General features: G+C 46.4%; 1 protein-coding gene across 2 annotated transcripts in view; it reads right to left on the bottom strand.

The window, feature by feature from the left end:
* Positions 1 to 14,175, bottom strand: part of LOC122562558 (small G protein signaling modulator 1-like) — a 137,624-nt gene that overhangs the window by 90,129 nt on the left and 33,320 nt on the right. For both annotated transcript variants that reach the window (XM_043715488.1, XM_043715489.1), the window contains exon 3: positions 8,678 to 8,753. In XM_043715488.1, coding sequence (XP_043571423.1) covers positions 8,678 to 8,753 — 76 coding nt within the window. The remainder of the gene's footprint in view (positions 1 to 8,677; positions 8,754 to 14,175) is intronic.

Raw genomic sequence — 14,175 nt, 5'->3', positions numbered from 1 at the left:
GGAGATGGTCAGATCACTGCATTGTGGATTGAGTGGCATGTGACTGGGAATTGTCTTGTGAGCATTACTTACTGATGCTCTTGTGTCTTGTGATGTAAAGATTTTGTATAAAGGAGAACTTCCCTGGACATGCTTCGCAAGCATGGCGAAGAGTGTTCAGGGTTTCTCCAAAGCTTACTGTGATTACTAAATTTGGCTTGTTCACAAATGTTGGCATGTTGCAGTTGTATCAGGTGTGTAAGAATCTCAGGAAAAAAACTAAACAGTGGGAGGAAACCGGAGCACCTGGAGAAAACCCACGCAGACACAGGGAGAATGTGCAAACTCTACACAGACACCAGGAAACATGAACATCAACTAGCCACATAACAACATGACCCTCTCTTGCTAGTATCCTTACATCCAGAGGAGGAAGGACATCACTTCAACTGGGACAACACAACCATTCTAGGACAAGCCAAACAGTGACACGCACGAGGATTCCTAGAAGCATGGCATTCAACCGGAACTCTATCAACAAACACATCGAGTTAGACCTCATCTACCACTCCAGACACCAGGAAACATGAACATCAACTAGCCACATAACAACATGACCCTCTCTTGCTAGTATCCTTACATCCAGAGGAGGAAGGACATCACTTCAACTGGGACAACACAACCATTCTAGGACAAGCCAAACAGTGACACGCACGAGGATTCCTAGAAGCATGGCATTCAACCGGAACTCTATCAACAAACACATCGAGTTAGACCTCATCTACCACTCCCTGAGAAAAAAAACAGGAAATGACATCACCACAGGAAATGGCATCACCAACCCAAAGAAACCCAAACATATAAATAGAAACAGGAATTATTAACAGTGTTTCACCCAGAGGTTGACTGAAGATGTTACCTAGTAGAGTGACGAAACATCTGGAAATGAACCTCCCAGCTCAGCAAGCAAACCTACATCCAGAACCTCAACCTGAACTACAAATCCTCCCAAAATTCCCTCCACACAGACAGTCATCCGATGCTGGAATTGAACCCAGGCCCCTGGTGCTATGAGGCAGCAGTGTTAACCACTGAGCCACCCTCAATGTTATATACAATCATTACCTTCACAGACATATTACCTTCACAGACATATTTGTGAATAGGTTAATATTGGGCTCTTTGGTTACAAATAGCAGTGTGCTTTCATGAGCATGCCACGCTTAAGTTAAGGCATGGTTAAGAGGGAGTCTGATAGCATGTGATCTAAAAGTATAAAGCTATGATACAACGATGATATTGTGAGCATGTCTCTTAAAAGTATACTGACTATGAGACAATATCATAATGCACCAAGAGAAATGAGTCTATGTCGGAGGCAGTCTGTCTGTATCTGAGAGGAGTGAGTCTGTACCTGAGGTCAGTCTGAGTGTGTCTAGATCCAAGGGCAGCATGTCTGTACACGAGGGCAATATGTCTGTACCTGAGGGTAAGTCAGTCTGAGCGTGAGCGTACTTGAAGGCAGTCAGTCTGAGTGTGACCGTACCTGAGGGCAGTCTGTCTGAGTGTGTCTGTAGCTGAGGACAGTCTGTATGTTTCTGAGGGTGGTGTTTCTGTACTCAAGGGTCATGTGGCTGTATCCAGGAGCAGTGCATCTTTAGACAAAGGCAGTGAGTATGTACCCAAGGGCATCTGTACCTGAGGACACTCAGTTTGTACCTGAGGATAGATCAGAGTGGTGCTGGAAAAGCACAGCAGGTCAGGCAGCATCCGAGGAGCAGGAAAATTGACGATTTGGGCAAAAGCCCTTCATCAGGAATAGAGGCAGGGAGCCTCCAGGGTGGAGAGATAAATGGGGGGATGGGGCTGTGGAGAAGGTAGCAAAGAATACAATAGCTGAATGGGGGTGGGGATGGAGGTGATAGGTCAGAGGGGAGGGTGGAGCGGATAGCTGGGAAGGGAGATTGGCAGGTAGGACAGGTCATGAGGACAGTTCTGAGCTGGAAAGTTGGAACTGAGGTAAGGTGGGGGGAGGGGAAATGAGGAAACTGGTGAAGTCCACATTGATGCCCTGGGGTTGAAGTGTTCTGAGGCAGAAGATGAGGTGTTCTTCCTCCAGCCATCAGGTGATGAGGGAGCGGCGGTGGAGAAGGCCCAGGACCTGCATGTCCTCGGCAGAGTGGGAGGGAGAGTTGAAATGTTGGGCCAGGGGACGGTCAGGTTGATTGGTGCGGATGTCCCGGAGATGTTCCCTGAAGCGCTCTGTGAGGAGGCGTCCAGGCTCCCCAATGTAGAGGAGGCCGTATCAGGAGCAATGGATACAATAAATGACATTGGTGGATGTGCAGGTGAAACTTTGATGGATGTGGAAGGCTCCTTTGGGGCCTTGGATGGTGGTGAGGGAGGAGGTGTGGGCGCAGGTTTTGCAATTCCTGCAGTGGCAGGGAAGGGTGCCAGGAGGGGAGGGTGATTTGGTGGGGGGTGTGGACCCAACCAGGTCGTCATGGAGGGAATGGTCTTTGTGAAAAGCGGAAAGGGGTAGGGAGGGAAATATATGTCTGGTGGTGGGATCCATTTGGAGGTGGCGGAAATGTCGGCGGATGATATGGTTAATGCGAAGGTTGGTAGGGTGGAAGGTGAGGACCGGGGGTTCTGTCCTTTTTACGGTTGGAGGGGTGGGGTTTGAGGGCGAAGGTGCGGGTATACCTGAGGATAGTCAGTCTGTACCCAATGGGCATGTGCCTGTATGTGAGGGCAGTGAGTCTGTATCTGAAGACAGTGAGCCCGGAGCCGAGGATAGTGTATGTCAGTACACTGAGGTCAGGATGTCTGCATTTCTAGATTCATGGGTTCCACTACAAATCGAATATGTTAGCGCTGTTTTCTAATCCTATACCCTTTTTTCTCATTTGTCCCACTTCACATTCATTTCTAATTTGTTTAAATCATGTTTCAGTCTGCAATGTTCTTCGTTATTACGCCATGTCTCCCATTTTGAAGTTATACTAAATACTAATATTCATTCTCCCCTCCCTGCGTTAAAAGCCCTGTGTCTGCAGAACAAACAGATCCCTGAAACCTGCCACACAGCTAGGTTCTACTAAGCTGAGAATTATTCATTTACTCCTTGCTTTCTGTCTTTCAGCCTCCTGTCCTCAAGCATTAATCTTTGCCACATCTCCCACACAGCTACATCAAATACCTCTTTCAAAGTCTAAATGTATTAGATCCTCTGCATTTTCTTTGGAATGCACTGGGTCAGCAATGGAAAGAAGTTAGTGCAATTTCTCAAGTGAGAGCTGTCTTTCAGAATAACTGCTTCTCATTAAACTAAAATTCCTCAATCAATCATTGATGCCCTCCCTCATTTGAGCTTTTGCTCAACTAGAAATTCATTTATTGCACAGTATAGCTATATTGGCCGATGCCAAAAATTTATTCACTTCATTCCATCACCCCTTAAGAAATGAAATGTGCACATTTATTTTTAAGAAGAAAATAAATGTCAATGATAGACACCTGGAACTCAATGACGATTTTAACTTTGAGATCAAAGGTTTTTGAGTATTAAAACTCCAGAAAGCCAGGTGATGAAGGATAGAACTCAACCTAATATTTGCACAGTTTCATAGGCATTTATTTACAGAGATTCAAATAACAAACATATACCTCGTAACCCAGCAAACAGTTTTAGTTTCTTTCTGTTTATAGGTGATTTATCAGATACGCTCCTGGCTTTTTAAAAATTCTTTCATGGAATGTGAATCTCACTGGCAAGGCCAGTATTCACTGCCTATTCCTACTTGCTCTTGAACTGAGTGACTTTTCAGCTAGTTAAGAGTCAAACACATTGCTGTGGGTGCAGAGATGGACAGGCATGAACCAAAGAGGTTGTACAACATTCAGTGTTTGTTAGTAAGCATTACTAAGCTTGATACTCTATATTCATTAATCAGGATTCAAACCCATTTTCACCCCTCCGCCCCCTCCTCAACATAGTACCTGCCATAGGAAAGATGTTGTTAAACTTGAGAGGGTACACAAAAGATTTTCAAGGATGTTGCTGGCGTTGAAGGGTTTGAGCTATAGTGAGAGATTGTACAGGCTGGAGCTGTTTTCCCTTGAGCATCAGAAGCTGAAGGGTGACTTTATAGAAGTATATAAAACCATGATGGGCGTGGATAGGGTGAACTGCCAAGGCCTTCTCCCCAGGGTAGGGGAGTGCAAAACTAGAGGGCAGGGATCTAAGGGGTAACTTTTTCACGTAGACGGTGATGTGTGTGTGGAATAAGCTGCCAAAAGAAGTGGTGGAGTCTGGTACAATTACAACATTTGGAAGGCCTCTGGATGAGTATATGAACAGAAAGGTTTTGCAGGGATATGGGCCAAATGCTGGCTAATGGAACTAGATTAATGTTGAATATCTGGTCAGCATGAACGAGTTGGACCAAAGTGTGTGTTTCTGTGCTGTACATCTCTATGGCTTTATAACACTGAGTGAGTTAGATTTAGGCCCCATTTCTCTGACAGTCTCCTATCATAGCCCTTTATTGATTATTCACCATAACTTTCATGAGACACCATCTCATTGCATTGACTGGGGACACCAGTCTTTTCTTGATAGGAAACATGCTCAAATCAAATATTGATCCCTCAGCCCTGACATTCACTAAAAACCATCTCTAAACATGGAGTACGTGAGGAGAATTCCATCTGGTGGAACTGCAATTGACTGGTATTTTGTTCTGGCTGAAATATTTAGCAAATTTGTTAACACAGATTTTAAATCCAATTAAAAATGTCTCAGGGCTTTGATGGATTTTAAGCTGGTTTGCCTCTATTTCTCCCTTACATAAAATCTCCCTATTCACTCTCTAAACTAGCTGTCTGCATTGCCCAATTCCACTGATGGAGTGTGTTAATAGCTAGACAGGGAGCAGGACATAGTTGGGATCAGTCGATAGTTTGAATTACATAGAACAGTACTGCACAGTATAGGCCCTTCAGCCCTTGATATTGTGCCGGCCTTTTATCCTAAGATCAGACTAACCCTCATACCCTTCATTGTACTAACTTCCATGTGCTTATCCAAGAGTTGTTTAAATGTTCCCATTCCATGTTTCCACCATTCTCTGAGTAAAAATCATATCTTCCCTAATCGTTTCTCCAATTACCTTAAAATTATGCCCCCTTGTGATAGACATTTCCACCATGGGAAAAAAAGTCTCTGTCTATCCACTCTATCTATGCCTCTCAACATCTTGTACAACTCTATCAAGCCACCTCTCACCCTTCTTCACTCTGATTAGTAAAGCCCCAGCTCCCTCAGCCTTTCTTCATAAGACATGCCCTCCAGTCCAGGCAGCGTCCTGGTAAATTCCCTCTGCACCCTCTCTAAAACTTCCACACCTTTCCTATAATGAGTGACCAGAACTGACCACAATATTCCAAGTGTGGTTTAACCAGGGCTGTACAGAGCTGCAGCATAACCTCACGGCTGTTAAACTCAATCCCCCTGCTAATGAAAGCCAACATACCATTACGCCTTCTTAAACAACCCTATCAACCTGGGTGGCAAGTTTAAGGTATCAATGGATGTGGACCCAAGATCCCTCTGTTCCTCCAGACTGCCAAGAATCCTGCCTTTAACCCTGTATCCTGCATTCAAATTCGACCATCCAAAATGAATAACTTCACACTTGCCCAGGTTGCACTCCATTTGCCACTTATCAGCTTAGCTCTGCATCCTGTCAATGTCCCGTTGCAACCTACAACAGCCCTCCACACTATCTACAACTCCACCAACCTGTGTGTCTTCGGCAAACCTATTAACCCACCCTTCCACTTCCTCATCCAAATCATTTATAAAACTCATAAAGAGCAGAGGTCCCAGAACATTTCCCTGTGGAACACCACTGGTCACCGAGGTCTAGGCTGAATAATTTCCATCTACCATGACCCTTTGTCTTCTATGGGCTAGCCAATTCTGTATCCAGACAGACAGGTTTCCCTGTATCTCATGCCTCCTTACTTTCTGAATAGCCTACTATGGTGAACCTTATCAAACGCCTTGCTAATATCATGTACACCACATCCACTGTTCTGCCCTCATCAACATATTTTGTCACATCCTCAAAGAATTCAGTAACATTTGTGAGACATGACCTGCCCCTCACAAAGCCATACTGATTATCTCTAATCAAACTACGGTTTTCCAAGTAATCATAAATCATGTCTCTCAGAATCCTCACCAATTCTTTGCCCACCACTGATGTAAAATTGACTGTTCTGTAATTCCCAGGATTATCCCTATTCCCTTTCTTGAGTAAGAGAATAACATTTGCCACCGTTCAATCATCTGGTACTACTTCAGTAGACAGTGAGAATGTAAAGATCATCACCAAATGCGCAGCAATCTCTTCCCTCGCTTCCTGTAGTATCCTAGGTTATATCCTGTCTGGCCCAGGGTATTTATCTATCCTTATATTTTTCAAACTTTTCAGCATCCTTCCTAACATCAACCTCTTATAGCATATCAGTCTATTTCATGCTGTCCTCAGAAATGTCAAGGTCCCTCACAGTCCTGAATACTGAAGCAACGAATTCATTAAGGATCTCCCGTACTTCCTCCAACTCCAGGCACACGTTCCCTTCACTATCTCTGATCAACCCTCCCCTCACTCTGGCCATCCTCTTGTTCCTCACGCAAGTGTAGAATGCCTTAGAGTATTCCTTAATCCTACTTGCTAAAACTCTATCATGCCCCCTTCAAGCTCTCTTCTTCAGTTCCTTCTTGGCTACCTTATAACCCTCTAAAGACTTGTCAGATCCTTGCCTCCCCAACCTTAAGTAAGCTTCCTTCTTTCTCTTGATTATATGTTCCACATCCCTTGTCACCTAAGGTTCTTTCAAACAACCATCCCTTCCTTGCCTCAGTGGAACAAACCTGTCCAGCACTTCCAGCGAGTGCTTCCTAAACAACCTCCATGTTTCTGTTGTGCATTTCCCTGAGAACATCTGTTCCCAATTTAGGCGTCCCAGTTCTTGCCTCATGGCATTGTAATTCCCCTTCCCCCAATTAAATACTTTCCCATGCCATCTGCTTCTATCTCTCTCCATGAGTATAGTAAAATTGTACAGGTCCCACCTTCCCTAGAAGCTAACCCAATTATGCACATATCTGAAACCCTCCCTCCTACACCAACCCTGCAGCCACATGTTCATCTGCACCCACTCTCTATTCCTAGCCTCACTAGCACATGGCACCTGTAGCAATCCTAAAATTACTACTCTATCCGTGCTGTCTTCTAGCTTCCAACCTAACTCACTATATTCTCTTTTCAGGTCATCCTCCCTTTCCCTACATGTGACATTGGTACTGATGTGTACCACAACTTCTGACTGCTCTCCCTCCCCCTTAAGAATCCTGTAGACATTATAATCCTGTATGAATTCTATGACTACAAAAGTCAGAGGGTTGAAATTCTGTGGTAACTCACCTCCTGTATCCCCAAAACCTGTTCACCATCTTGCAAGGCACAAGTCAGGAATGGGATGGAATATTCCCCACTTGCCTGGATGGAGTGCAGTTCCAGCAACACTCAAGAAGCTTGACACCATCCAAGACAGAGCAGCCCGCTTGCTGGCAGTCATTTTCAGAAAAAGGGAGCATGTTCAAAGTGAACTAATTACAGAAACAGTGAACCACAATACTAAACAATAGCCAAAGCAACTGATTTGCTACTGACACACATCAGTGAAATGAACAAGAACAAATTTATCATTTTGAGTGCTGAATGTCTATTGAAACTTGCACATTTGTAATCTGTTTTACAAACATTCAGTCATATTGCCACTCACTGCAACTTCACACTGTTAACTCGTCAGCCAAGCAGATCTCTGAACCTGCAGTTCCTCTTATGCTGAGGAGGATTACTTTTGCAACACATAAATCAGGAGGTTAACACAAACCTTTCTCCCAAGTCAAATTCAAGCCCACATTACCCTGTTAGTGGGTGGACATTCTGACGCTCAGCAAATTCTGTGTCACAATGACAGTAAGAGTCAACAGTGAAGGATCAAATCTTTGTCCGTGCAGGACAAAACAAATCCTTTCAACCATCAACAATGTTCACTCCCTTCACGAGGGAAGTGTGTGCTATTTACAAGATATACTGCAGCAACTTACCAAGATTCCTTTGACAACACCTTACAAAGTCAGGATGTCTAACATTGAGAAAGACATGGGCAGCAGATATATGGGAATATCACCTCCGTCAAGCACACCTCCAAGCTACACACCATCCTTACCTGGAAATATATCATCATTCCTTCAGTGTCACTGGGTCAAAATCCTCCATCCCTAACAACTCTGACAGTGTGCCTACATTCCATGGACTCCAGTACTTCAAGAGGCGACTCACCTCTACCTTTTCAAGGGGCAATTATGGATGGGCAATAAATGTTGATATTACCAGAGATACCAGGCCCCACTAACGCCAGAAGGTTCCCTTCCCCCACCCCCTGCACAAACATTAGAACAAGTGAGATCATGGCTGGTCTGTGGCCTCGCTCCATATATCTGCTGTTGGTCCAAATCCCTTAATACCTTTGCTTACTAAGGAAGTTAATAACTGATCTAGCATTCACTGCTGACAAAGTACATCCATTAAGACACACCATTCATGCCGAGACTTACCACAGAAGGAGATGATGTGGCTACTATCCTCATGAACAAACTTTCTGGTCACTGCTTCCTCCATGATCTGCTTCACCTGCAAACACAAACGTTGAAGAAACCTCTGAATATCAGGAAATTTTGAATGATAGGAATATCATTCAGACTGATGGAAAGGTGAAGTCAGAAGGAACAGAAGGGTTGACTGCACAGGCCATTTTGCCTGAAAAGTATTTACATATGAATTTGGTAAAGATTTTTCACAGATATGGTGAAGCTACATCAAATTTCAATAACGACTCCAAATTCTACAACATGTCAACCAAAGAAAAATTATATAATTTCAACCTATACTATAATAAGAATACAGAAGGCTTGCCTCCTGAACAAGGTACAATGTTTTTTCAATAGAAACCTCCACTACCTGCACCCACTATCAACCCATGACAACACCAATATAGTAAGACAGCTCTTTTCTGTTCACATTATATTGATCTTGTTGATAGTGGAGGTAATGATGAGATATGAACTCTGATGGTGAATCACCAAAGGGAAAGCCTCTTAACTGAGGGATGCAAACTGCACTTGTAGAATCTTCACTGTAGCCTTAATTACAATCATCTTAATTAAGTCTGGAACTCTGATCATAAAAGGTTTCACAATAGGCATTGGGGAGGGAATCCAGGGTTATGAGGAAAAGGCAGGAAAGTGGAGTTGAGAATTATCAGATCAGAACTGATCTCACTGAATGATAGAGCAGACTGAATGGCCTATTTCTGTTCTTACTGGAACTTTTACATTAGGGAGTGCTAGAAAGAGCAGGCAGTGAGAATGTTAAATTATCTTAAGGGCTGCAGAGATAGTGATCGAGGTGAGGATTTGAGATGCCATGGAGATGGAGACAGACTGGTGCTAGGAACAGTGTCACCAGGCCTGCCAGCCAGTTTCCCCAGCTCAATCCCATCCCTTGGGAAAGGTTGGCCAGGCAAACAGGTTGATTAACTGGTACTTAAGTTCACATCCTGGAGGCCGACTGGGATTGTCCAGTCAGTCTCCATATTCCCAGCAACGGCAGAGGGTATGGGTAGTGTGGTCGTGGCCAAGCTATTTAAGAGGCCACTTTTAACATTTAACCTTTGAGAAACATGGAGAGAGGAACATATTTCCCCAATGGAGCTAACTTACGTACTATGACATCTTGCCGGCAGGCATCTGATTGGTCCTCTAGCTTCCAGAGCATACCCTGGATCTGACAGCAAACCCGTTTCTGAGTGAGAATTGTCTGTGCTGGGGAAAATCCTAGGCAGTGACTGTTCTCCACATCATGATTGGCTTGAATAAGGTTCAGAAGCCAAGCTGTGGGGCGCAGAGGTCTACAGGGTAAATAGCCCAATAGTTCTCTAAAGAATCAGCAAAGACTGTTATTCCTCATTCAGCATATTGCTCCGAACTGAAGGTCGGTACTCCAGAATGCACAATGCAAAAATATAACTGTAGAGGTTTGACTAGTTCACATGTTTTCTTTCATGTCATGAACTCTTGGATTTTGTCCATATACCCTTCCATCTCTCCACCTGTCTGTCTCTCCATTTCTCCGTCTCTCCAACTTTCCATCTTTCTGTGTCTTCACCTCACCATCTCTCCATTTTTCTATCTATCTTTCCACCCATCTGTCTATCTTTCGACCTCTCCTTCTGTCTCTCCATTTCTCCACTACTTCATCTTTCTAACCCTTCACCTCCCCCTCTTTTCTTTTACAAAACTTACCTGCTTGACCCCTTTAACTTAATAAGATATAGGAAGGGATTACATCATTTAGCCCGTTTAGTGACACTAATACCTCATAATGATGCTCGGTGTGATATTTTCTTTGATAATGTTCCTGTGACATCCCTTGGGATGTTTTGGTATATTAAAGGTGCTAAATCAATGGAGGTTGTTGTTGCCAAGTGCGATCTGTTTGGAACAACACTGCACCATTCAGAGAAACCAAACCGCTCTGGGAACTCTGCCAGTCAGTAAGTGCATCCGTCTTTTCAACAAGTCTGTTGCCATTTCTCTACACTCACTGACAAATGGGAAGAGATTATAGACAGCAAAGTATTTGAATACACTGAAATGTCAGCAAATCATTTGAATTTATGATCATCAGTTGGACCTGCACTGTAGTGTATTTGCGGGTACGAGCTGGATTTTACGATTGCTTGCAGTCGTGTCGTGTTTGGTGAGTGATTTTTACCATGAGGCTGAGTGTGTTTCCTTGCTGCATCTTATTAAATTCGGTGCATTAATTGCTGTTTTAGCCTTCGCGACGAGTATTTCATCCAGTTTCCATTCCATCTGCCAGAACAACTCACCAGTCAGCCAATATCCCAGAATTAATGGTCATCCCCTCCACTGGCACCACCTTTAAAACATGATTGTGCACCCAGAGAAGTACCACCTGTCTGCAGCTGGCCTGCATGGTTCCTGATATTTGCTCTACACATAGCAGGCAAGGAAGTGAGGAACCTGAAGGTCCTCCCGGATCGGGTGGGACTTGCTCTTTCCCCAGGACCAATGGAGGAGGTCACAACACCAGACCATGCCCACCTGGTCCAGCTTGCCCCCAGGGTCAGTGCAGTCTCAATATCTGGAGGAATGCGCTGCTCCGTAGGAGTCTTCTCATTCCGGGTATGAACCACAATCTTTACACTGATACATCAGACTCACTCAATCTCTGTTACCGTACCCACGTCCAGCCAGCCTCTTGCTCTACCAATCTCATGCCTGCCACACCTTCCCCACTTGAGCTCATCCATCCACCTCTTCCCCCCCACCATCCCCTAACCCTGCATACCCTCTGCTGCCCACTCACTCGTTCAGGCCACCTTTCCATTTGTAGCAATCGTAGCAGCTGTGTCACCCACTTTTATCTCCCCTAATTCTTGCCTCTCCCTTACTCCAGAAGAAGAATAGCACACAGTAGGGTAGAAAGCATCAGTGTTGGCCTTGGCCTACCCAATGTTTGGCTTCTGTCTTGGATCACACGGTGTATCTGAGTGGCTCTTTTTGGATTCTGTTAAATGTAGTTAAGAGAAAACGTGACAACTGAAGTTTGCTTAATTATGAATGTTATTATGTAATAATGATGATAGTACTAACAATAAATGGGAAAGAAAGAAAGAAAAGCAATAAGTCTCATTCCCGTCTGCATGTTGAGGATGCCTCGACTGATGGCTGGTCTGGAGGCTTAGGTTTGTTCCTGGCACCGTGCGCGATCCCTGTCCGAGGTGAAGCTCAACTCTCAGACCAAAACTTTCTCTTATACAGTGTAACAAACAGCCATTACAGAGAAACAGCTAATGAAAAGCAAACTGCTAGTGCCATCTTTGGCACATAAAGGAATGTTCACAGGACACATTCAAGGTCATGCAGCTGTCAAATATCATCAACAATTATAGCCCTTCAGCTCCTCCTATACAGTTTGTCAACCCCATGAGGTGTGGATCCAGACTCTTGAACGAGCGTGGCTTGGACTGGTGTCACAGGTTGTTCTTTAACTTGTCTGAGACCTGCTGACAACCAGAGCCAGCTTCTTGGCTTTATGTCTGCACCAAACAGTAGTGAGGTGAGTCTGGTCTCTTTGGCTGATAAGTCAGGTGCAAACTCACTCCCACTGCCACCACAGGCCCTCACAACTCACTCCCACTGCCACCGCAGGCCCTCACAACTCACTGCCACTGCCACTGCAGGCCCTCACAACTCACTCCTACTGCCGCCACAGACCCTCACAACTCACTCCCACTGCCACCACAGGCCCTCAGAACTCACTCCCACTGCCATCACAGGCCCTCACAACTCACTCCCACAGCCACCGCAGGCCCGCAGAACTCACTCCCACTGCCACCACAGGTCCTCAGAACTCACTCTCACTGCTTCCACAGGCCCTGAGAACACTCTCCCACTGCCACCACAGGCCCTCAGAACTCACTCCCACTGCCACCACAGTCCCTCACAACTCACTCCCACTGCCACCGTGGTCCCTCAGAATTCACTTCCACTGCCACCACAGGCCCTCAGAATCTACTCTCACTGCCACCACAGGCCCTCAGAACTCTCTCCTACTGCCACCACAGGCCCTCAGAACTCACTCCCACTGCCACCGCATGCCCTCAGAACTCACTCCCACTGCCACCACAGGCCCTCAGAACTCACTCCCACTGCCACCACAGGCCCTCACAACTCACTACCACTGCCACCGTGGTCCCTCAGAATTCACTTCCACTGCCACCACAGGCCCTCAGAACTCACTCTTACTTCCAGCAAAGGCCCTCAGAACTCACTCCCACTGCCACCGCAGGCCCTCAGAATCTACTCTCACTGCCACCACAGGCCCTCAGACCTCACTCCCACTGTCACCACAGGCCCTCAGAATCTACTCTCACTGCCACCGCAGGCCCTCAGAACTCACTCCCACTACCGACACAGGCCCTCACAACTCACTCCCACTGCTATCGCAGGCCCTCAGAGCTCACTCTCACTGCTTCCACAGGCCCTCAGAACTCACTCCCTCTGCCACCACAGGCCCTCAGAACACTGTCCCACTGCCACCGCAGGCCCTCAGAACACACTCTCACTGCCACCGCAGGCCCTCAGAACACACTCCCACTGCCACCACAGGCCCTCAGAACTCACTCCCACTGCCACCACTGGCCCTCAGAACTCACTCTTACTTCCAGCAAAGGCCCTCAGTACTCACTCCCACTGCCACCACAGGCCCTCAGAATCTACTCTCACTGCCACCGCAGGCCCTCAGAACTCACTCCCACTACCCACACAGGCCCTCACAACTCACTCCCACTGCTATCGCAGGCCCTCAGAACTCACTCTCACTGCTTCCACAGGCCCTCAGAACTCACTCTCACTGCCACCGCAGGCTCTCAGAACACACTCCCACTGCCACCACAGGCCCTCAGAACTCACTCCCACTGCTACCGCTGGCCCTCAGAACTCACTCCCACTGCCAAGCAGGCACTCAGAATTCATTACCACTGCCACCTCAGGCCCTCAGAGCTCACTCCCACTGCTATCGCAGACCCTCTGAACTCACTCCCACTGCCACCAATATGCTCAGAACGCACTCCCACCGCCACTGCAGGCCCTCAGAACTCACTCCCACTGCTGCCACAGGCCCTCAGAATTCACTCCCACTGCCACCACAGGCCCTCAGAACTCACTCTTACTCCCAGCAAAGGCCCTCAGAACTCACTCCCACTGCCACCACAGGCCCTCAGAACTCACTCCCACTGCCACTGCAGGCCCTCAGAACTCACTCCCACACTGCCACCACAGACCCTCAGAACTCACTCCCACTACCACCTCAGGCCCTCAGAACTCACTCCCACTGCCATGACAGGACCTCAGAACTCTCTCCTACTGCCATGACAGGACCTCAGAACTCTCTCCCATTACCACCTCAGGCCCTCAGAACTCACTCCCACTGCCACGACAGGACCTCAGAACTCTCTCCTACTGCC

The sequence above is a fragment of the Chiloscyllium plagiosum genome, chromosome 25 (genome assembly GCF_004010195.1).
Source record: "Chiloscyllium plagiosum isolate BGI_BamShark_2017 chromosome 25, ASM401019v2, whole genome shotgun sequence".
Lineage (NCBI taxonomy): Eukaryota > Metazoa > Chordata > Chondrichthyes > Orectolobiformes > Hemiscylliidae > Chiloscyllium > Chiloscyllium plagiosum.
Note: the sequence above shows the minus strand (reverse complement) of the source record. Positions and strands in the feature narration are given on the sequence as shown.